The sequence below is a fragment of the Equus asinus genome, chromosome 5, assembly GCF_041296235.1.
Source record: "Equus asinus isolate D_3611 breed Donkey chromosome 5, EquAss-T2T_v2, whole genome shotgun sequence".
NCBI lineage: Eukaryota > Metazoa > Chordata > Mammalia > Perissodactyla > Equidae > Equus > Equus asinus.
The window spans coordinates 11985245-12010918 of NC_091794.1; the positions used below are offsets into that span (position 1 = coordinate 11985245).

General features: G+C 40.7%; 1 protein-coding gene across 1 annotated transcript in view; it reads right to left on the reverse strand.

The window, feature by feature from the left end:
* Nucleotides 1-1231: 1231 nt before the first annotated feature.
* The window catches only part of MORC1 (MORC family CW-type zinc finger 1), a 157160-nt gene continuing 132717 nt past the window's right edge, over nt 1232-25674 (reverse strand). Inside the window, exons 21-27 of the mRNA XM_070508528.1 lie at nt 24625-24691; nt 23335-23343; nt 21346-21486; nt 14131-14218; nt 12490-12543; nt 4994-5188; nt 1232-2045 (exon numbers count right to left, since the gene is read on the reverse strand). Of these exons, the coding sequence (XP_070364629.1) occupies nt 1908-2045; nt 4994-5188; nt 12490-12543; nt 14131-14218; nt 21346-21486; nt 23335-23343; nt 24625-24691 (692 nt within the window). The 3' untranslated portion in view covers nt 1232-1907. The remainder of the gene's footprint in view (nt 2046-4993; nt 5189-12489; nt 12544-14130; nt 14219-21345; nt 21487-23334; nt 23344-24624; nt 24692-25674) is intronic.

Sequence of the window (25674 nt, forward strand, 5' to 3'; positions counted from 1 at the left end):
CAAATAAAAATAGGAATTTAACATGCAATAAGGGTGGCACTGCAGATCAGCGGGGAAAAGATTAATTACTCAATTAATTATTTGGGGACAATATTGTGGCTATCTGGAAAGACATACACAATGTTGGATTTTTAACTTACTCCTTACACCAAAATAAATTCTAGGTGAATCAAAGATTTAACAATATAATTATTAAAATCATTGTAAGAAAACAAGGTAAAATTTCCTTATACTTTTAGCATCAGAAAGCCCTCCCTAAGTACCGCTACAAAACCCAGAAGCCACAGATTCAACCAAAACTTTTTAAATCCCATAAGCCTCAAAATATCATAAAAAATCTAAAAATGAAAGACTATGAGAAAATATTTGTAATACATACAATATAAAAAAGATAATTTCCCCAATATGAAAATAGTTCCTATAAATCAGTAAGAAAATACTTACCAGCAAATAGAAAAATGAGCAAAGGCCAAATTTAAAAATTCAAATGAATTTTAAACACAAAAAGATGCTCAACCGTACTCATAATACAAGAAATGTTAAAACTACAAGGATCTACCACTTTTCACCTATTTGATCAGCAAGATAAGAAAGTTTGATACTTCACTGGGGAGGCGAAAGTGTAAATAAACAGAGTGCATATTAACAACATTTTTATGGAGTGCTACTAAGCAATATCCATTAACAGTAAAATGTACATGCCCTTTGACCCAGCAATTCATCTTCTGGGATTTGTTTAACAGATATAATTGCACATGTGTGAAATGAATATATTGACAATGATATTCACTGTTATGTGCACGTAAACACAAAAGGATGGGGAAAAAACCTAAATGTCCACTGAAAAGAGAATAAGTAAACCTTGGTATGTCCACAGAATGGAACAATGAGGAGCAGTTAAAGATAACGAGAGAGATGTCTATGTTCTGATCCTGATATGGAGTGATCCGGAAGGTATAAGTGGAAAGAGCAACAGCATCTTTTGGATGCTATAACATCCATATTTATATCTATATAAGGATTTGTAAGGTTTATATACATGGACTGTTTCTGGATGGGTCACAAGTCACAGGTAAAAGCATCCCCTTGAGAAGAGTAATGAGGTGGCCAAAGACACGCATGAGGGAAGACTCTTCCCCACATTCCATTTCACATGTTCTGAACTTTGTACTATGTGTCTGTACACAAAATTAAAATTATGCAATTCCACAAACAAATATTAAATGCTTTATTGTTTTTTTCCAAAGTTGCAGACATTTCTAAACAAACAAAACAATCAGTTATCAAGGAAAATGTAAAAACGCAATTCCTTATATATATGTAAATGTAAAAACACCGTTCTTACATATCTGTAATGTGAGTTCACATTATAGTTAGAAGATTTGTTCTTTTACTATAACTCAATAATAAAATTATCACATAAACTATATCACAAAGTTTTTTGAGGACTTATTTTTCCTGCTGTACTGTCTGTTGGCTGTACTAGGGAAAGAGCAGAAGGTCCGTCTTTCCTTTTCAACACAAATTTCAAAAGGAGGCGATTCTGTCGTCCTTTGTGTTTGGATTTTGAAAACCACTGTTTTCCAGTTTTTACAGTCTTCTAAGTGAAAATAAAATTTAAGGCTAAATGACACTGCCATCTTTCTTAATAGCTCACCTGGGAAATCAAGAACTCTAGAAATAGTTTCTGAAAGAACAGAAAGAGTTAGAGCAGAGGACTGGGAAATATGTAAATTGTAAACCAGCCACCATTTCTAAAGTGTACAATTTTCTTAGTGTTAAGCAGGATGAACTTTACAATAACTTAGTACAAAGGGAAATATCTTTTTGAAAAGAATCTTCCTTTTTCTTATTAGCATTTTTTAAAAGGGAATATCGCTTCTGACTCTTAATTGTGAGAAGTGCTTTCATTTTTTCTCTAAAGGGAGACTACGTCCCGGATCTGTAGTCACTTGATTTAAAGTGTTCTGGAAAAGGAGATTATCTTCTTTAAGCAAAGCTTCTAAATAACTGTCAATCTGCTCCAGGTCTCCTGCTGGACCACCCTGGAAAAGAGAAGGGATAATCAGAGCAGGAGGAGAAGCTGCGGGGTTTCTTCCGGTAATGTGGGCGGCCCGAACTGTCTTGCCTGTGATTCGTGTAGCAACAAAACCCACCTTGCATTGGAATAATGCTTTTAACCTTTCAAAACGTTTTCACATTTCATCTCCTTTTATGCTTATAAGTGATTAGGAACTTGGATCATTTTTTTCTTCTTTAGTGGAAGTGAGTTCAACCGGTATTTTTCCTTCTATTTAATTACCTGTCATAATCCTAAGCCTCCCCCCGTCTCTTGGCCCCGCTTCTCTGTTACAGGCTCTCATCTCCCATTCTAAAAATTCGTGACTCTTTGGCCTTACAAGCAAAGCTGATGAGCAGGTGAATTTTGGCTTCTCCGTTTCTCCTCTTTCCTCAACAGCATCTTCCCCACAGCCCTTGGATTGCTGTTCTGATCTGCCTCCTTCGCTCTGTTTCCCCCAGTTCTCTGTTGGGGTAACTTCATGCTGTCCTTCCCTGGGCTCCTTGGTCCATGAACAGCTGGGCAAATGCTCCTCTTTACTGACCTAAATCTTACTTCCTCAGGATCAACTCACTCTCCAAGTGAGCTGATGGATAAAAGAATTTTTAGGAAGGACCTTTCCGAAATAATCCTAACTTTATTATTGTTCCCAGTAAGAGTCTGGAACCACCATCCTAGTTTCTCCCTCCCTTGCCTGGTTCCATTAAATGTGCTTCTGCTTTGCCCCCTCTGCCCTAGATTTGCTCAGTCCTCCAAAATGGCTGAACCACACTGAGTCCCAACTTCATGATTAGGGCCCTGTTCCTGCACACAGGTTTCCACGATATTGATAATCACTTAGATTTCCAAACATTTAGTGACCCTGAGGAATGAATGCCCTGTGGGACCCATCGTGACACTGACTCTCTTGGTCTGTTTGGTCTCGTCTAATCCTTTGGCTGCTGCTCTTTGCCTGGTGGACTAGCCTTCCTCCTCGGATGTCAGGTTGGCTGGGCCCCAGGTTCTTCACGTGCCTGCCCCATCCATATGCTTCAGGCCAACTCATCTCACGTCTCTGCTCCAGTCCACCACAGTTGCTCTGGCTATCAGTATGGTGAAAATGGAAACTTCAAGTGGAGGATGAGAGTAAATATATCTGAGCAGGAGCCCTTTGAGTGCCTCTCCAATGATACTAGATAAAACCTTTCACACTCTGCTGGCTAAAGCCCCTCACCTCCTTAACAAACTCTGTGAATAAAGCAAATTAAATTAGGATAATTACTCTGGCTACTGCAAGGGAACCCAGGGGTTTGACATAGAAGGAGGAGTAAATTACTATTCTTTCATTTTTTTCTCCTAGCCAAACATAGATTTGCTATTATGAGAACCAATAATTTTTATGAACTTTTTAGACAGAGAGTGGTATGCAATTTCTATGATCTAGAATTTATTTGGTCTCTTTAGTTTTTCCTGCTGGTGAAACAACAACCATCACTGAAACTCTACGTGTGCCAGACTCTACCAGATCTTTGACACACGAAATCGTCTGCCACCCTTTACAGCCACAAGAACCAAAAGGAACACTCAAATCCCACTCTTACTGCAATAACTAAACTCGAATAATTGGTTTAAGTAGTATTGTTGACAGAAGCACAAATATAATTATCATTACGTTAAAACAGAATTAATTGTCCTTTTTCATTTTAACAATGAAACACTTTAACTGTTGCCTAGACTGCCCAAGGCAATCCCACCCAAGGGAGGGATCTTCTCTTTTGGCTACAGACTTAAATTGAGCAAAAATATTTTTTGTGTTTTTTATTTTGTATTTAATACAAGAGACATCCCAGAGAAACCAAAAGATGTATATTTTTTGGAGGAGGAATGGACTCTTACCTTGAAATGTTCAAAGCCAGGACTGAAACCCCAGCAGATACCTTGAAAGTCCACGCTCATCATGTACTATACTGACATTCAGCGAGTTTCCTTGTCTTTCCTCCACCCCCTTCGTGGGCAATGCAGTCCTCCATTCCTCCAGTCAGGGCTCTCTGTAGGGGACTCAGCTCCTGCCCTCTCCCTGCATGGCCCAGGAAGGCCCTGTGTCCTCTCCCAGACTCAGGGTTCTGTCTGGGTACAAAATGCCACGTGCTTCCTAGCCTCACTGTTGATTTCTCAGTTTATTTCTAGCATCTACAGAAAGACTTTTCAACTTTGGCTATATACATTTTAATTGTTGATGAATTTTATCCATCATTTCTATGTGCTATGGTAGGAGATGGACCTTTCCTCATTAGCTCAATCTATCATAGAAGGCCAATTCCTTAGGCATTCAAATACACAAACAAACAAGACAGACAGGAATTCATACTTACATGATGTTTCCTGACCTCTCCTCTGAGATTAGAAGTCTATTTTTTTGCCTAGGAAGGTTTTCCCTGAGCTAACATCTGTGGCCAATCTTCCTGTACTTTGTATGTGAGCTGTCGCCATAGCATGGCCACCAACGAGTGGTAGGTCCGTGTCTGGGAACTAAACCCAGGCCACCGAGGCAGAGCACACCGAACTCAACCACTAGGCCACTGGGGCTGGCCCTAGAAGAGTCTATCTTTATTTATGTTTTAGGATAAAAATTAAAATATTTTGTTGTGTGAAAAAATTAGAAAAAACTTCCTGCTGGAAATATGCTCTTGAGGTGACAGCTGATCAAACTATACCAACAGCACAGGCAAAGACTGATATTTTTAAGACAAAAAATAAAAGACTTTTAAAAAGTGTTCTAAGATATACTTTCAAAGTTATTTATCTATGATTTCAACATCCTTACAGGGAGAGTAAGGGCCAGGTTAAGTAATTTGTCAAAAGTCAGTAAGTGGATGACTATGTTAGGAGAAGATACTAGCCAACTACTCTTTCCAAAGTATATTTCTACCACTCCAGCACAACTTCGTTACTTACCAGCTGAAGTTTCTGCAACAACACCGCCAGTTTCACACGAAGATTATTCAGTTTATCTTCAGCAATTTTTCTTTTTCTTTCACATTGTCCCAGAGATATTTCATTAACTACTCCTCTTCTATTTGCATCATGGATAATAGAGTGCATTTTTCTCTTTAGTTTTTTTTCATATTGGACCATGTAAACATTCTGGATCTGGGAATGTTTTTAAAAACAGTTTCAGTATATTTTTAAAACATTACTTTTCTCTCTACTATCAGAAAGCAATTCCATACTCCAACTCAGCAGATAGGTACCAAGAGTCAACTCTGTATGCAGGCACTATGGGAGATCTAAACTTAAGACATGTTGATACCTTTAAGGAACTTAAAATCTGATGAAAGGGAAGAGAGAGGAAGAAAAATGATCAACAGTCCAGTAACTCTAACATAAGAACAAGAAAGGGACACCAAGGGGGGCTCGGAGACCCTTGCTTTGGAATGAAGAAGGTTCAACCCAGTAATGGCTGAATTTGTTCTCTCAGCAATGATACCAGATTATTCAAGACCCAAAGGGGCAGGTGCTTGTGACTCTCTCCACAGCACTATTAGCTCATGGGCAATGACAGAATGGCCCGCCACTTGGGGCTTTCTTGGCAGATGGTGTTGTGTTAATTTATAATTCAAGTCTGTAGCATCTGAACAACACAGAAGCTACAGGAAGAGAAATTCCTATTCTGTCACTCTCTTCAGGTTGCTTATCTTGATGTAAAGGGTATGGTCACATACTTATGCACATGACCTTTGCTCATTCAAGAGTCTCGGTTGTTTCCCAAGTGCTCATCTTGTCCCTGAGGTACTCACAGAGTAAAAAGAGGGAATGGAGAGGCCAAAAGCTTCAATTTCAAAATGACATTAATTGCTTGTATCGACATTTCAGGGGCCAGGGGATATTCCGAGAAAAGACATGCAGGGCAAATCGTGTTTTGACAAACCTTTGAATGTTTCTGTAATAAGGAGATTTCTGTGCTCTAATATGACTGGGTTGCCAGGAAAACTGTAAGGCAGCCTCATTGGTCTTCTGGGTCTACCCTTCCCTGCTTCCCCTTCCTCCACCACACTCACTAATACATACAGGCTCTTCCCAGACATTGTCCATATCATCCCCTTGAAGCACTCAATGACCTCATGAATTTCTCCTCTTTCTATAAAATCCTTTAAACAGAAAAATATCCCACAATATATTGATTCTGTTTAATAGACATTCACTAACTACTTCCTAAATTCAAAGCACTGAATTTTATTATAGGTGATACGAAGATATATAAGGTTCAGTCTTTGCCCTCAAGAAGCTTCTAGTCTACAGAATGAGCTAATACAAGTATGCAAACAGCATACCTTATGGGGGAAAGTGTGTTGTGCTCCAAGTAAGGCACAGATATTGTTAGAGTTGAGAGGTGTGGAGTCTCCATTAAAGAGCATTGAAGTCCTGACTTGAAGGACTTGACTTAGATATACATCAGCAACTTACCCTCCAATTATTTATGTTTCCATGTGCTATTAACTGAGGGGAGTGTTGGGGAGCAGGGACCCCCAATACACTTCACGGTGGCAAACGTTGGTCCTATATGTGTGTGTCACACACACATACGTACTCACACACATATATAATGTATTTTATTAAAGCTGAGATGTAATTGTGAGGTTTGCAGATTGCCATGTGAAGATATCTTAGGTTTTTAGAGTCTTAAACTGCCTGGAAGCTCGTGTGAGGGCACCAGAAATTAGACTCTGAAGTCTTGACCTGTCTCTGCCTATTCCTACCTTGTTTCCTGAGTTCTTGGCCTCCTTCTTCCAGGAAGACACCAAGCTCGTTCCTGCCTCAGGCCCACCGCCCTGGCTGCTTTCTCTGTTTGCTAAGTTTGACCCCAGATCTATAGCAGGCCTCACTCTTTGCCTCAGGTCTGTGGGGAAACACGGCTCAGACAGCCCTTGCTCACTGGATCTGAAATAGCCTTCCCTTCCCCAACACACTTCACTCTCTACCCGTGAGCCCTGCACAATTATTTTACGGTGCATTACATATGTTAGCCTATATTTATTTACTTATGTGGCTAGTATCAATCACTATGTGACACTACATTATGTTTTATTTAAGTGTTTGTTATCTGTCTTTCCCTCTGGAATGTATCCTCAATGTAAAAAAAAAAAATAGTTTTGTTCACCTCTGTATTTCCAATGCCTGCCACACAGCCAGCACTAAACAGGAGGGAATTAGGAGAGCACGTGTACAGCATCCACAGCAAGGGGATTTCAGAGACATGGGCCAATCCGGCCTTCAAATCCAGGCTGCTTTCTGAGATACTGGAGGGAAATCTACTTTCGAACATCCTCCATTCAACCTACAAGAAGTCAATGACTTACAACTAAGGCAACAACCACCTCCTCCAAGAAGCTTTCCTGGATGCTTCCTATGGAGGCCTCAGTCAAAACCAGGGAGCAACATCTCCCACGGCCTGAAGGTGGAGTAAGGGAAATAAAGTCAGCTCAGCTGGAATAAGGAGGACAGGGTCACAGAGAGTTCAGATGTCACCAGCCACTTAGAGGTCTTAATTTTCAGACCTCTAGAATTTCATAGCTTTTGCCATTCTAAACAATAGCCAAGAAACAGTTTTTTATAAAATATATAACAAAAAACAAAACAAATAAAATTAAAAAGATACATAAACTATTAAAAACAACTATTTAGAAAATCAACAGTATTGCTCATCAGCAATAGAAAGGAACATACTACAGTCACGTGCTGCATGACGACGTATCAGTTAACAACAGACCGCATACATGACGGGGGTCCCATAAGATCAGTTCCATATGGCCTAGGTGTGTAGTGGGCTATACCATCTAGGTTTGTAAGGACATCTATGATATTCACACAACAATGAAATCTCCTAATGATGCATTTCTCAGAACAAATCACCGTCGTTAAGCGACGCATGACTGTATTTCTACACTTGAATGGATCTGAAGGGCACTATGCTGAGTGAATAAAGCCAATCATGAAGTGACACACACTGAATGAGCCCAATTCCATAACATTCCTGAAATGAGAAAATTATAGAGATAGAGATGAGATGAGTGGTTGCCCTGAGTCAGGGGTGGTGTACACGGGGTTGTGAACACGAGGGGATAGCACGGGGAGATCTTTGTCGTAATGGGAGCTCTGTACCCAGATTTTGGCGGGGGTTACACAAATCTACACATATGTTAAAATGAGACACACACTTCAGCAATTTCAATTTCCTGGTTTTGATATGTACTATAATGATATAATTATGTAAAAAGTAAGCACTGGGAAAAAAATTGGGTGTAGGGTACATGGGATCTCTCCACTATCTTGTAATTTCCTGGGTATCTATAACTATTTCAAAATAAAAAGTTCAGAAGACAACACTGTTAATACAGTATGACATTAAAATGTTTATATAGCACATTACATTCAAAGCCACATCCAGTCTCTCAAAGTTCACTGTAAAAATTTTGTAACAGCAAATTATATTTCCTTCAAACACTACCAGCCAGTTTCCCGATTTATTCTTCTGCCTTTCTCAGGCTAACATCTCCAGGAAGTTTCTGTAAAAGGCAGAATTCTGACAACTTCTTAACCTTAAGGTAAAAGGGCCTCTGGTTGCATTAACATTTTAATTCAGGTGAGTAGAGAATTGTAACCAGAGGAGAGGCTTAGTTCTGGCATTAAACCTACTCTTGTAGAGGTATTTGTGGTGGATCAAAAATGGAAAAAATCACAAACTCCATTAAATTCAGAATGGAATTAAGATTTGAAAAGAAGGATATTCAACTAAGATTTTAATTTTCTGCCTTGAATTTAAAAAGCCAGAGCTCTAGCAGCTCTGGAGCTCCAGAATTCCAACAAGTTCGCATAAAGTAAGGCAGGCCTACAGCATCTATCGATTTTGTTCCCCGCTGACGGGGATATGCACGTGAGTGTTTATGCGGCAGATCCTACGGCAGAAACAATGAGCTGTGATTCAACACACAAACAGTGTGGCCCAGATGCATTCAAAGGTACTCATTGAATGCCGCCAGGATACAGAGTTTGATAAGAGAGGATTGCTAACTTCAAGGATTCTGTCATCTAGTTGGGGAGAAAATAAAGTACAAGAAACTACTACAGTACAAGACAGAAAATTTAATTAACGCTAAAATAGAGTTTGAAGTCTCTCTCAGAACACAGAAAGTCAAGATTAATTTCACAAGGAGAGACTGAGGAAGGCTTGATGTAGAAGGTAGCACTGACTAGGCTCTCCACAGGGTGAGCAGGATTTCAAGAGGCCAACTGTGGGCTGGGAGAGTGGACAGGAGTACTCTGGGGGCCAGCAGGGGAAAGACTAAGAGGCAGGCCAGTCTAGTAGGCTGGAGCAATTCCACTTTGGATGGAGCAGATGGCTTGTGAGAGGAAAGAATAAAAGTTGGTTGTTTGGGTCAGGTTGTACAGGACCACCAATACTGTCATGAGCCATCTACTACTCTGATAGCAGTTATGAAAATTAGAGGTGTGGTCAGGGTAAGGTGACCAAAGAAGTCTGTGACTTATCAAGGGTCCTTCTGTGCTTTGATGTGGCTCCCGTTATTAAAAGTATACACCTTAAAGCAACGTGCATAGATTTGTCCTCTACATGGATTTCAAGGAGTGATTTTAATAGTTAGTAGCTAGCGTCATTAATAAAGTCCTCAAGACGAGCAGTTACATGTGAGAGGGAGTCGAGAATCCAACTGTTTGGTATTTCTCTTGCAACATCTCAGTTTCAAGAGGAACTCATGGTCTCCTGACTGTTCCGCTTGCTTTGATTCTTTGAATTCCACATGCCCTGAACCTTAGGAGGATGCTACTCATCATCGATGCTAACACTGTTCACCTTGAATAAACACTTATCTTATTCAGTCTGGCCTCGAAGACCTAACTACCTGGCTCCGTTACTGATAGTGTAGACACCGAAAAAATACCATTGAGAAACAGACATGAAGGACATATAGAAGCCTGAATAAACAGATGTATGACAATCTAGTTCTTAGCAAGTTTCTAAGTTTTACAGCGTAAGTATTTAAATCAGGGATCCCTAAGCAGCAGGTGAAGATCTGCAGGAAGATCCGGGAGCCTTACTGGTACTTCTTCAAGCTGGCTGCCACACACTTACAGTTGGGACAAGTCCTGGTGGGACACTAAACAACCTGCCTACCACACGCCCCTCCCCGCCAGCATTTCACTGTCAGCGTCTCTCCATATACACCTCATCATGTAATGTCAAGGTCTCTAGTAAGTAAACAGTAACTCTTTAATACCAACAGACTGGGAAGCTGTAGGACACTATTGCAAGTAACAGGTGCAAACTCCATCAGAAGGATGAAGTATGACAGTCTGGATAAGAATCGGATGGAAGAAAGTGGTGCAGAGAAATGAGCCTTGGAGTAGGACAAACCTGGATTGCCATCCTGAATCTGCTCACTTGCATCATGACATGGAATATTATCTTTCTGACTGTCCATTTATTTCCTCATTACTAATGTGGAGATGGTGACACCTGCCTCCCACAGCTGTTGTGAGAGTTAAATGAGGTATCGTAGATCAAAGGCCTAGCTCCGTACCCGGCTCCAGTGGCTTCTGGGCAATCAGTTTTACATTCATTGATGAAAATTATATTAGTAATAGAATAGCGTCAAAAACATATTGAAAGAAAACTTTGCCTTTTATTCTAGTTAGGAAATGTCGACAAGTCAGCCTTCAACTTGAAAACGTTGAATTACCGATTTTTCAAAAAAATATTATTCAGACAATAAACTCACTTTGCAATTGAATAATGACAGGAAACTAAGAACTACAATATTCCTTCCTTTCCAGTTGCTTATCACAGTCCAGCAGGCAGCGTAGAAACATCAGAGGCACATCTATCAACAGGGGTGGTAAATTGAGGCACATCTGAAAATTCAAATACTTTGTGATTTGCCTTTCTAAGAAGGAATCTGGTTTAGGTTCTAATTATGATTTCAAGTTTGCCTAGTTATATGTCTTTGGGAACTTACTTCACAATTCTATTTCATTTATAAAACAAGAAGACTCAAATATTCCCTACATTCGCTACAAAAGAGATGAGGCAGTGCCTCTGCCTACAGTTGTGCTTTGCACACCTCCAGGGGGTACCATTCACCTGCTGGTCTTTATAGATTTGCATGTTGTTATGACAGTTTTCCAAAATATGGCTGTAAGCATAAGCACATGAAAGAAGATGCTAGTCTACATGCTATTGATGGAGCTGTGTACCTGTCTGAGCAAACACAGGGAGAGTGTCAGTGAAGAGCTGACATCTCGATATCGATCCCAGTGCCATGAGAAGTTTTAGACTGCTGTGGCTTCTATCATGGGTCTGTGGCCTCAGCGGCCCCGGCTCCAACACTAATCCTCTAGGTCAGTGTGGCCAAATTCACATCTGAGAGTCTCAGTTCCCTTGAGTGTGAATTAAGGGAGTTAAGGGCATATGAATTTTTGAGATATTTCTCAAGTAGAACTGAAAGACTCTGTGGACTCTGCCCCCTCGCCACCGCCCCCCCCGCCCTCCCCGCCCTCGCCCAGGAAATCTTTAAGAACTAGATACACTGTGTTATTTGAAGATTGTAAAAAACAAAAAGAAATCTACCCAGGGAGAGAGAAAGGTTGCAATGAAATACACCAAATAGTGATCTTGGAATAGTTTGGAACTATGGATGAATTTCTTAAAATTCCTTTTATTTTCTTTCATTAGCATTAATTAATTTATAACTACTTTTGTAAAGGAAATATCATAAACTTACACTGTTGATAGAGTGCAAAAACCCCCCTGAGAGATATCAAATTGTCTAAAATAATTAAAAATGTTAATCTACAAATGATTTCTGGTTTAGTCCAGTGTCTCAAGGATTCAGTAAATCTATTTCTTTCTTTCTTTTTTTTTTTGGTGAGGAAGATTAGCCCTGAGCTAACATCCGTTGCCAACCTTCCTCTTTTTGCTAGAGGAAGATTGTCACTGAGCCAACATCTGTGCCAATCTTCATTCATTTTGTATGTGGGATGCCACCACAGTGTGGCTTGATGAGCGGTGTATAGGTCCACACCTGGGATCTGAACCAATGAACCCTGGCCACTGAAGTGGAGTGCGTGAACTTAACCACTACACTACTGGGCCAGCCCCCTTGTGAATCTGTTTCTTAAAGAGTCAGTATGTCATGTTTCCTGTTCAAAATGCAGTCCTATTCCAAGTGTTTCATAAGCTTTATGCTGTGGAAACATATTTTAAAATTCAAAAAGATGTTGCTTTGTGACATCTGATATGCTACACATTAATCTAAGTCTTGATAAGTGAATGCAAATTTGATTTCCTTCCAAACCTAACATTTGGAAATGTATATTATTTCTCCTTTGGAATACAGGGTCATTTAGAATATAAATGACTATGTTGAAAGGAAGCTTACCTGGTTGATACATATTTTCAGCTTTTTGTTTGTCTCCTCTGGGCATTGCTCCAGCTGTTTTCGCAAATGATAATAGAACAGGATATTAACTGTTAGAGAATGAGCTGTCTACAACAGAGTTATAACATGCAGGTATCTAGTATTAAAAAAATCCATCAAGGCCAAGAACTGGCCAACATTGGTACTGTGGGTCTTGTAAGCCTGGGTCTAATTAAATTAATTAACTTAAGTATACCTCAGCTCATTCCAAAAGAAGATCAAGGCAGCTTACATAACTAATACAACATGGTTAAAAACATTCGCGGATGAAAATAATCACGGTGAAGGAAAAGTAAATGATAAATAATAAATATTGAAAAAGATGTCAAGAAGGTAGTTGGAGTCTGGTTTCTTGGGTGGGAATGCCAGAGAAATAGACTGGGGAGTCAGTGTCAAGTGCAACAGTATTTAAGTCAGAGATAAGTTGAGGTCACTTGGAAACAGTGTTTAATAGGCAGAGAAAGTGGTCCAGGAGCGTCTCCTCAGACATGCCAACATTTAGATACCAAACAGAGAAGGAGCTGCCAGCAGAGAAGATGAGAAGGAGGCAAACAAGAAAATGAGAAGTGTGTTGTCATGGAAGCTACCCAGAGAAAGTGCTGCAAAAAGGAGCAAGTGCTCGACTCAGTTGAAGGCCTCTGAGAGGTTAGGCTTTTATGTGACCACTGCATCTGTCAGCATGGCGGTCACTGCCTGACAAGGCAGTCCCAGTGAAGGAGTGGAGTCAGAAGCCCAATGGGAGGGGATGAGGTGAGAACAGAAGGTGAAGAAGCAGAAACAATGACTGTAGATTAGAAAACTAAGGATTTCACCTAGGATCAGGTTGGGCACACGGCACTTTGCGAAATTAATCATCTGGTGCTCTTTTCGCTGGTAGCCTTTCCATGTGTATCCTCACTTTCCACAAGCCACACTGAGCACGAGGGTGGAGAAGGGGCTCCCCTTCCCTCCTGCCCTGTGCCCTCTTCTCCTCCACTCCTGTGAGCAGCTCTGGTGGCCTCAGGCTTGGACACCTCTCTCAGCTTGACCACAGCCTGTGGTGACTTAGCAGCTTGGGCACTGCCCATTGTGAGCCAGCGTGAGGCTCACCCTGTGTGCCCCAGGTAGCTGATCAAAGTTTTCCTTCCATTCATATATGGGGCTTTCCTGAGAGGAGATTTGGTAAATACAATTTTCTTCCTCTTTCCCAGTGAAGTTTCAGAGATTCTAAGACGACCAGCGCACTGGGCACCTAAAACGGTTGACCCATCCAGCCTTCACCTCAGGTCCTCATAAAAGGTGGCTGAGGAAGTGTATCCAAGAGATAGAAACCCTACTTTTGGCGAGGGGGAAGGGAAATCAGAGACTATGGCCTGTTTCTTTTGATCCTTGCAACCAACTGTTCTCGGGCTGTAAGCTCTTCCCAAAGCTGCTTTAACCCTCGGCCACACTGGTTTTAAATGCAGCTTTAATTCTGAGCCATCCACTGGTATAAAGATCCCCATCTTCATTCACTTAAGCCATTCTATGTCCTCTTACTGGTAACACTTTACGTTTTTCTTCACTGAAGATTAAATTCAGGCTATTCTGTCACTCCCTCAGAGTTCAAAAAAGCCAGCTTACCTCAGAACTTGCTAGAAGTTCCTCCACAGGTGTGTAGCCGAAATCTGATGGCAGCTGACACTCAGGAAGAAAATACAGAAGAATCTCCCTAGGAAAATAAACACAGCAGAGATGGGAATATACCAGGAAAAGAGACTCAGCACTCACCTCTCAGACTGGCTCTGTCTCCTGGGTGTCAAACATCTTGACAAAGATGAACATTCATGCCTGTCAAATAGTTTGTTTTTACCATTGGCATCAAAGTGTTCTTCAAAAAGCATAGGTTGGGGAGAGGGAGGGGTCATGGTATAAAGGGCAACAGGAGGCATCCTCGCGGTGACGGAACTGTGCTGTGTCTTGACCGCATCAATGCCGATATCTTAATTGTGATACTGTTCATAGTTTTGCGAGATGTTACCATTGGGAGAAACTAGATAAAAGGTACAGGGAATCTCTCTATACTATTTCCTACAACTGGATGTGAATCGACACTTATCTTAAAATAAAAAAGTTTATTTAAAAAAACCAAGCAAGCATGGGCTCACGATGCCCATCCACAACCAAGCAGTCCAGGAGAGCCTTGCGCCTACTGAGTCTTCTCCTTGGCAGAGAACTCAGCACTGCAAAATTCCTAGAGGAAAAAGGGCTGACTATGGGCTTACTCATTTTTTCCCTAAGAAAACCAAAGAACTCAACTCTCCAGAGCTATTCCTTTCGTCAGGGCTTCCGAGACTACGCTTAGAAACCATACATGGGCCAGGTTCTTTCCCAGCAGTTACGGCCACTGTTCTGACAGACACTTCCTTTTGCCAAAAGACAGCAGCATCTCACCCTTCCACTGTGATGGCTTTTCTAGGATTGATCACCTAGATGACGCATAGTTCATTCCTGGGAGAAGATGAAATCTAGAAATTCACGGCTACCACATCTTAAAAATGTATAGAGTGTTTTTATGTTGAATGCTCCAAGAACCTCAGGAATATTATCCAAGGGATTTCCAAAACTTTTCAATTGTAAAATAACATGTACTCAAAAGATAAAATAGCTGTTTCTTGTATTCCTAGCAGTTTAAGTATATTATTTGTGCTAATATTCATTCACAGTTTTAAGGAGATTCAATTTGAAAAGCTGCACAACATCAAACATCACATACACACGCACACACACTCCTCAGAACGATGTGCCTGGTTAGTAAGAAGATGAGTCGGGTGGGGCAGAGGGAAAAGGGGCTTCCAGGTACTTGAGATGAGCAGAAATCAGATGGCAGAGCTGATTGCAGCTGCGACTGGAGTCCCTGGGAAAGAGGCCTGTGGTCCACTTCCGGCTGGTTCCGTGGGGCTGAAGAGGGAAGAGGTCTTTTATACAAACCACCCCTCTCTCTCCCTGAATCCAGCCTCCCTTCCTCCAACACAGGGTTGAAACCTCTTCTGAGCACTGGTCCTTTTCATGGTGGGTAGAAACTCTTTTGGGTTTGGATTTACAGCAAATCAGCAATCTTCTAAGGAGGTACTTCTAGAAAGACAAATAGTAGGTGTTGGCATTTGTGGGGAGCGGGAGGGGGTGAAGTGGCAGGCTGGGGAGAGGAGAGGTTCTGGATTAGCCTTGGATTATCCTCAATCCGTGAAATCTCTACATCCAAACTTACACCAAACATCACCTATAGTCTGAATAATGTCTCACACATTTGTGCGGCTCATTATGAAGGACCCCCACCCCCACTGTCAGCCCCAAGCAGGTTCCCTGTACTGGCCTTCTTTGTCTCTCTCCGTCCAGGACCCCCGGTATTCAGCCTTTTAACTCTCTCCTCCATAGAGCTGCTGCTAAGTCACTTTCCCTTGGGGATTCTGTCCACAAAATGGACTAGAGAGGAAGACAAATTACCTAGCTCCTGCAGTCTCCAAAGTACAAACACACAGATTTTTTTCCTTTTCCTTAAAAATTAATTCAGGGAAAGTGAGATAGTGCTAAAAAAGTGTAAGATATCGAGGCCAGCCCAGTGGCGCAGCGGTTAAGTTCACACATTCTGCTTTGGCGGCCTGGGGTTCGCTGGTTCGGATCCCAGGTGCGGACCTATGCACTGCTTGTCAAGCCATGATGTGGGAGGCCTCCCACATATAAATAGAGGAAGGTGGGCATGGATGTTAGCTCAGGGCCAATCCTCCTCAGCAAAAAGAGGAGGATTGGCAGCAGATGCTAGCTCAGGGCTAATCTTCCTCAAAAAGACAAACAAAAAAAGAAACAAAACTATAAGATACCCAAAATCACAAATGTTGAGTCTGAATGCAGATGTTTACGGACTCTTAAAAAATTGCTTCATTTATGGTCTTGAGTGCCTGTCTTCGATGATATTCTTCAATGGTACCATTTTTGGTTCCTGAAGGTTTATCTTATCAAATTCTCTCCACTCTTAGATTTCAGGTTTCCTTTAGGACAGACATGGCAATCATCTAGTCCATGGACGTGAGCAAGAAGGTGCCCAGTGTGAAGCTGGAGGAATAATCTGGTGTCCGTTCACCAGTGTGCACTGAATCAACTGGACACTGTGCATTTGGGGGAGTCATGAACCAAGCGCTGCCATTTCAATGGGAATCTTGTTCCACCAGGAACCCTTCTTCCCTTGGAACATCTACTCCCAATTCTATCCCCAGACTTGATAACAATATCAGGCACATGTCTTTGTTTAGCATTGTCTCTCTTCTCAAGAAATCAGGGAATAAATACCCTACAGATCTTCCAGAGCTATTACTTGCCTCCAGGACCATAGCAGGTGCTTGGCTGTGATGTCCATCTCAGCCAAATTCCTACAGAAACGATATCCACATCTGCAAGTCCGAATTGGAAGTTTCTATAGAGCTCAACCAGGTGAGCTACAACACTGAATCAGCATTGTTTCCATACATGACAGCCAAGATTTGAAAAGTTCTTCAATTGCCAGTGTATTTATTTTTGTGGCCTTTTCTTTTGCTTCAGTCACTGGCAGCAACCTGTAAAAAGTGACTTTCTTAGGGCCAGTGCAGAGGCATAGTGGTTAAGTTTGCATGCTCCACTTCAGCAGTCCAGGGTTCGCAGCGGGTGTGGATCTAGCACCACTCGTGAAGCCACGCTGTGGTGGCACCCCACATAAAACAGAGAAAGATTGGCACAGATGTTAGTTCAGGGACAATCTTTCTCAAGCAAAAAGAGGGAAGCAGGCAACAGATATTAGCTCAGGGCCAGTCTTCTTCACACGCACATACGCAAAATGTGATTTTCTTCTTAAAACTTATTTTTGGTATTTTTAAAGTCCAAGATAACACAAAGTATGTTTGCACTTTTGTAGAGCTGAAATAAACGAAGTCTGTCTTCTTATCAAGTTTACGTATACAACAATAAACTGAAACAAGGTATTACAGGCTAGCAGTTAAGAGCAGGACTATGAGGCCAGACCGGCAGGATTCAATCCCACTTCTGCTACTTAAGAGTTATGTAAAGCTGGACAAATTTCCTAACCTCTACGGACTTGATGTTCTCATCTGTAAAATGGGGATAATAAAAGTATCTATTAATAGGGTTGTTGTAAGGTTTAAGTGACATAATATATGCAAAGCCCTTAGGACAGCGCCTGGCATACAGTAAGTGTATAATAAATATTTAGTATTATTATTGAAAGTGATTTGAAATTTGATACTACTCCAATATTTAGGGCCATCTGATAAAATTTAATAGTTGATATCCCAGTTTAGTTTATCTCTAACTTAAACAACTCAGTCACACCCCATTATTTGAAAATATTTTAACACCCAACAATACTATTCACTGCTTTTATCCCTTTCAATTTAAAAGTATTCTTTGAATGTCCACTAATATATGTTAGACATGGTATGGATAACCCAACCTGTTCTCTAAGAAGTTACTATATTTTGGGATTAAATAAATTAACATACATAAGACAAAAAATAAGAAAGGAAAATGATAAATTGAGCATAGTTAAGTGATGAAAATGGACAATGAAAACTACTATTTTTTATTAATTTATTCCATTAACATGAACTAAACAGAGGTGGCCTACTTTGGTGGTGTAGGAACGGATGAGGCTGATGTCATGTCCAAAGTGAACCCAGTGTAGGGACGTTCCACACACTTCAAAGGGCTCTAACTACTCTCTTTATCATGTAACAAGCAAGCAAATCTGGTGAACAAGGGTGAGTGGAAAGAACTCGGTGCCCTCCACGTTGCACACAGCCAGCCACAATGTCCACACCTGGAGGAATTTAAAGTCTAGTTAACACAGGGAGTAACATGAGGACCAGACACAGAATAGTGCAGTACAGGGAAAAAAGCCATAAAAGATGACAAGAAATCTGTTCTCAGGGTGAAATGTGAGAAAACATACTACATGCTGCTAAAGGCAAAAGAGAAAATCAGTAAATGAGGAGCTCGTTCTGCTCTGGTTACAGCCTTGTGTTCTGCACAAGTCTTTTTCCATTGAATATCTTTAAACAATCACCATAAAAAATTCAAGCTGGTACAGGAAAGAGCTGATTTACTAATACATTTGGCTTTCAGAGTGGTTAGTTGATAACAGTATGATGATTTCAAGTGCTCAAGAGTCTACATGTTCAGTAGGGAGATGGTTTCTGGGAAATTTCAATTTTCTACTGAGGCCTAATCATAGAAGTGGATGGACTTCAAACTCTTAGTATGCTCAATCAGATTATCTCCTTCCTGATCACATGTAACTCATTAAAATTTATGGAAATGATACACTTAGATGCAAAACAAAAATGAGCCAAGTAAAAAATAAGAAAAACGATGGTACAAAGTGGTGCATCCAAAGTCTGCTGCCACGCAACCAGATAGGTCTCTGCAGGCCTCACAGTGTGGAGAGTAGCACAGTGAGTGTGTGTGTGTGTGTGCACGTGTGTGTGTGTTTACTTCCATATATACATACATACATACATATATATATATATGAGTGGTTAAGAGCATGAGATTCCAAATCAGGGAGCCTAGGCTTAAATCCAGCCTTGTCCTTCGTAGCTGTGTAATTGTTTTTGGAACTTTAAGTGTGTTAGTTTCTCTAAGCTTCAATTTCTTCATCCATAAAAATAAAAAGTTAAAAATAATATCTACTGCCTAAGTTTGTGTGAGTAAGGAGCTAATGTATACACAGCACTTGGGTGAATGCCTAAAATAGAATAATGGCTCAAGGGGCTGGCCCCATGGCTGAGTGGTTGGGTTTGCGCGCTCTGCTTCGATGGCCCGGGGTTTTGCTGGTTCAGGTTCTGGGCACGGACATGGCGCTGCTCATTGGGCCATGCTGGGGTGGCGTCCCGCGTGCCACAACTAGAAGGACCCACAACTAAAAATACACAACTCTGTACAGGGGAGTTTGGGGAGAAAAAGGAAAAATAAAATCTTAAAAAAAAAAAAAGAATAATGGCTCAAAAATGACAGCTATTATCATCAAGAATGCCTGATTCACTTGAAGCGATGTCCCAATCATTGGACATGTGGTCATATCCGTGCATTCTTAATAATATGCACACAATTATTCAGATATACACAGGCACATATACATTTATATAATTTATTGCATACTAACATGTCCTAGTGACCAACTGATATGCCTGAATCTTAGAACTATTAAGTAACAAGGCAGCATGAAAATTTATGGCTACCCACCTTCAAAGCTGAGGCTCTTACACATTACTTCTGGACAGACAACTGACGGACGGTAAGAAACTGGTTGGAGAATCCACTTCTTTAGGGACTAGATGATAGACCATGGCAGTATGAAACAGACATCCATCCAGATCATTGGACAAGTGACCTTTTTCAACCTCATAATATCTGTACAACACTGAGGGCTCGCCTGCTCTGTCCCAGTCCCAGGCTAGTTGCAAGCTTGTTGACCCAGGCCCTAGGGCAGATTTGGTGGATGGAACTTTAGTGTTCAGGAATGTAGTGCTCTGGCTTCATTTCTTGGTCAACAGATTGTCTCTGGATCCCTAGTATCGTTAGTGAAAATGTGTCCTGATGCAAAGTCCCAGGCAGATCCCCCTGCACATAACCCAGACTATGTCCTCCTTCCTCCTGGGTCAGGACTGCTGTTAGGAGTGTGTTCTAAAAGGACAGCAGGTGGGGCCTTCATGCCCATGTAAGCACAGCCCCACAGCCCTGGATGCTGCCACAGAAACTTTCACATCGTCCAGGGCAGCTGCAGACATGAGTTCATGTCTTACAGTGGTCAGCAGCCTCCTTTCACACACAGAACCTCAGCCTGGGGCCTGAGTAGAGGCTGTAGCTCCTATATATGTATATATATATATATGCCTCATCTCTACCTTTCTCTTTCTTCCCACTTGCTTCTACTCTTGGCCAATTCTCTTCTTCAGGAATATTTTGTCAGTCACTGATGAGAAAGTCAAAGCTACTTTCCTAAGTGAAAACACTTCTTCAGCTAGGGTATGTGTGCATTCTCTTTCCCCCAGAGCTCTTACCTCACACAGGCCCCTCCATCGTCTGTGAACCTCAACCAAACCAACTGGCTGCACGGGTTTAGCAGTGTTACTGCTCCTGCCCTGACCCTCCCATTTGACACCTATTTTAGGGCACTCTTTTGTATACCAGCTTCTCTGACTTGACCACAAAGCCCTTCCTATCATCGGTCCCTATTTGGAAAAACTCTGAATCCTGGACTTTGCCTCCTCTCTGTCTCTATCCTTTGAGAACTGAGATCCAGACATCTAAATTCCTCAAATAATTGTGCCCACAAATCTTTACCTTCTACACTGAACACGAGAGTGAAATTAAGTTTCCCTTAATAAGTTCATTATCTAAAGCTATAAAAAGAGACTTTTTAGAAGGCGATACAAATGTCAGGAGGGTCTTTGTGAGGCAAGGAGAAGGAGAAGAAGAGAAAGAGAGAAAGAAGGAAGGAAAGAAGGAGAGAAAGAAGGAAGGAATGGAAGAAAGAGAAAAGCAAGCATGGCAATTCAGTAAGAATTCTTCATTGCATTCGAAAGAGGACTAACATCCACCATATTGCTGGACCATGTAACATTTGTAGGTCTATTCCAAGGGACATTTACCCCATGGTATATTCTAAATCAGTGTAGTTAGGAGACAAGTCATAAAGTCATTCTACTGAATTTTCTCAATAATTTTACCACTTAATAGGGGAAAGAATCAGCAGTTGCCACTGGTTGGAAAGTTCAACAAAGCACGTGAAGAAATGATAGTAAATATGTTTACCTTAATTTAGACATCAGTTTTCTTGCTGTTTCCTTGACAGATGTGCTCTGAGAAGATACTGTCAGCGAAGAAGCAACTTTACCACCACCACTCACAGAAACTCTGTGTCCAGAACTTGCATTTAAATCTTCCATCAGCACACTGGGGAAAAACAGGCAGAGGTTTATAGTTTCAAAGTAGGAATCACATTAGACACTAACAAACTCAGAAATGTTCTGATACAACAGATGAAATGTTAATACACAATAAATGAAAGCAAGGACATAAATGCAGTGCTGAAAATGGTCATTTATGTAGTCATATAAAATCAATTCTCAATTAGAAGAATGCCTATTCCTGACAAATCTTATTTCAAGGTTTTTGGGTAGCCATAATTAAATAAAATTGGTGATAATTTATTCCTAACAATAGTCGGCATATACCATTTATCTCTTATTTGCTGACAGAAGTTTTTAAACTAAGGTTTTATCCTAGGGGAAGGAATGTACAGAAATAAGACAAAAAGGGACAAAGTCAGTTGAGAGAGAGATTTAGTCACGATCTGGGGGAATAAGAATGTTCTGGGCGAAGTATAATGATTCTGGAATAGAAATGAGGTAAGGCTGTTCAAAGAAGAGTGAGCAGGTCAGAGCTGTTGGAGTGGAGTGCACAGCAAGAAGAGGGAGAGAGATGAGGTCATGGGGCGGGAAGTGGGGTTCATTCTAAGCAGAGTAGGCACCATCACTGGAGAGTTTCTTGCATGGGAGCGAGGTGATCTGATACATATTTTAAAACGATAACTGGCTAAGCATAGGAAACAACTTGCAGTAAGGATTCACAAAATAGTGTAGCATGTTAATGAGACCCAAAGCTTTCAGTGTTATAGGGACAAAAAAGCACAAGAGGGCTTGGGGATGTGCAATACGGGAGATGAAGCTGGGTAAGCAGGTAGGGGTCCGATCACGCAACGGGTTTGTTTGTCAAGTAATTAGGAGACTTTTGTAATTCTTTCATGCTAATGTCCATAAATTAAGACCACAACTCCAGAGAGTTTTATAGGTTTATATTGTACAGGCCTTTTAAAATCGGATAAGAGTTGATATCAAAGGGCATGTGCCTCTACTGTCAACAGTTCCTTGCCATTAATTATACTGTCTAACTTCAGCTGATATTTTACTTAAGATTAAGAACATTATAACTAATGCTTAATTGTCTGTTAAAGAATACTTGCACAATGTCTGAATGCCCATTAATCATAACCTGCTTTATGCTGAAGTTTTATTCATTTTTTTCCCCACCATTTTAGGGATGCTGGAAATTCACGCTGGTGGTGGGGGGAAAGTAAAATTCACTACACTAGAGCACAGAGCATTCCTCTCTGAACCTGTTTCTTCTTTTGCAAAACAATAATAATGTCTACCTCATAGATCTGTGCTGAGGATTAAACAAGATATACAAAGAATTTAGCTCAATGCCTACTACTAGTAAGCACTCAGTAAATAGTACCTAATTATTATTATCATCTTTATCATCACTACCACCGGCAATGCATTTGCCAAGATTCTTATTAAGATTCTTTAAATTGGATTGTAGTTCTACCATTCACGTTGTAGTTGCCGTTTAAAGACAATAAAAAAACACAACCTCAGAAAGACCTAGAATATATGAAATAATACACCAACACACATATACGTACACACACAAAAACATGTTTCAGTTTTTGAATGGATCTTAAATGTTAACTCAAATTTTAATAAATAACTCTAGGTTAAAGCATTGTCTATAAACTGGCCTAGCAACAGAACTGGAAAAAAGCCCACCTCATTCGTTCAATTAACAAATATCATAGAGTGCCAACTTTGAGTCAGGTGCTATTCTGGACACTAGGGACACAGTGGTGAGCAAGACAGTCCCGGCTATCACAGAGCAGTTACGTTCTAGTGGACAATACAGAAAATAGGCAAGCTAGAATGTAAAACATTAAAAGAAATAGATGACTGAATAAAATACTTTAAAGTACTAATAAGTGTTGTGAAAAAAATAAAATGAGATGACATGATTTGATAGGGTCCCTTGCCAGAAGTGAGGTGGGCTATTTTAGATGGAACGGTCAGGGAAGACCTCTCAGAGGCTTAGTGTTACGAAGAAGAAAAGATCCGGCTCCTGTCCTTAATGAAGCTTATGTGCAATGGGAAGACAGATATTCAGACAGACAATTCCACTTGACCGTGAAGCACCGCTCACCATTGTGTGTCAGAACATAGTTGGCATTTAACAAGTAATTACTGAACGACTATGATGCAATCTGATCCACTGCAATAGTGGCTCTGTGAGTACTGAGTTTGCCTGGGAGTGTGGGGGGACCCAAGGAAAGAACACTTGATCTGAGCCTTGAATGAAAGAGTAAGAGACTCGTGTACAAGTTGCAGAGGACATTCAAAGAAAGGAAGAAGCATGGCACAAGCGCTGGAAGTATGGGATGAAACAGAACTATAAGTAATTTAGAAACTCTGGGAAGCAAAGTGGGGGCTACAGAAGAGGCAGGAACGAAGGAGACTTGGGCCATCCTAAAGACTTTTGACTTATCTTAAAAGTGACGGGGCTATGAAAGGCTTTGAGTAGAAGAGTGAAGTGATGGGATTTGAGTGTTACAGCAAGGGCCGTAAAATAAAAGCTCCTCTCTGCCTTTTCTTGCACTTAATTCCACGTGCTCCTGTGTGAAAAGGGCACAGGTGCTGGATTCAGAGATGCTGGGGCTGAAGGCCTGGAAAGCAGCTCAGACGGGTTTGTCGTAGAGTGAGGGCAAGAGTCTGCTTCTTTGAAAACATTCTTTCCTTCTATTGGGTATCCAAAATATTCAGCTGATTTTATTCTACAAGTGACAAAAGTCTCATGTCAAGAAAATTCTAGTATGCAAGCATTATACATACATATATGACAATAAGATAATGAGCCACACAAAAAATCAGTTCATAGTCATGCCTTGTAAAGACGTGACATTCTCAGTTCTTTGACTACGTCGCAGTCATTTGAATTAGTTGCCTGCTGTGAGTAGGAAGCTAAGTCTGTTCCATTTCATTATTCCAGAATTCTCACAAAAGAAAATGAAAAGGTTTGGGAAAAGGGTAAGAAATCTAATGTATTCTATTCTTTCCTGTCTCCTTTGTAAAATTTGGTTCCGTTCTTAATTGCCTTTGCTTATTGCTATTATTTTCTTTCTTCTTGTATTTAAATATTAATAATTACTTTCCGACAGTGTAAGTGAACTCACTGGAATTCATACAATTGCAGCGCACGCACCTTTCCCAGTGAGGTGGTGAAGAGTTCCTCTTTCTTTCTGGGGTATCACTGCACAGATCCTCTTTTTCTTCAAAAGAACACAGAGAAAATGAAGACAATGACATTTTGATGATCACACAATAAAGTGAACTGAAAGAAGTGTTAGCTCATTAACTACTTGTATATAGTTGACTTGGTATTCAAACATCCTTTTGTAAAACTGCACCATATGTTCTTATAATACCATTTTAATAAAGTGTATATAGTGTATATAATAATTCAAGAGCCTCTGTCACTTTTTTTTGCAATTTCTCTTTTATGATGCTTGTTATCTGCTATTGGTGTGCGTGGGTGACCGACTGGAACTGTTCAGATTCCCTTCTATCACCACCCTCTGCCCAGACAGCCACCTGTCTCCCCACTAGCATCCCACTCTATTGCAATTTGGGTGTAGGTTCAAAGACATCCTGACAGATCCCAATCAGAAACGTCTGTCCAACAGAGTTAACCTTTAAAGGAGGAAGAAATCTAGACTCATCTAGTTGGTTTTCTCACTCAGAGAACCTCAAAATTGGAAGTCCAGAGAGGTTAGTGATTTGTTTACAGACTAGAGAGAAGCGGAAATGCTTTGATTCCCTTGGATTGGTTTTAAGATTGTCTTGGGGACAGTATAAGCAATAAACCAATGCGTCCTTCTTCCACTTATCTCTAGAATTCTTGTGATGTGTCCAAATATTTTGTTCCACCAAGTAAACCTTTGCCAACAAGTTTAGGGTCATTAAGGGTCAACTGGAACAGAACAGCAACAAGGAAAGTTTTAGGTGGTGGACAAATCTCTGAGGATCTGCCTGACTCCTTTAAGGAAATATAAAAGAAAATAGAAGAGAGAAGTTTTCCAAGTACACTGCAGGTACCCATGGTTTTATTCACTGACTTGCATACAAAGTGAAATTTTTTTAACCCAACAGCCAACTAATCCATAATTACAGTCATTTGAAAATATTTCACAATTTGTTCCTTCCAAACCCAGAATGAGTATTTGAAATTAAATATTAACTTTAGGATCAAAAT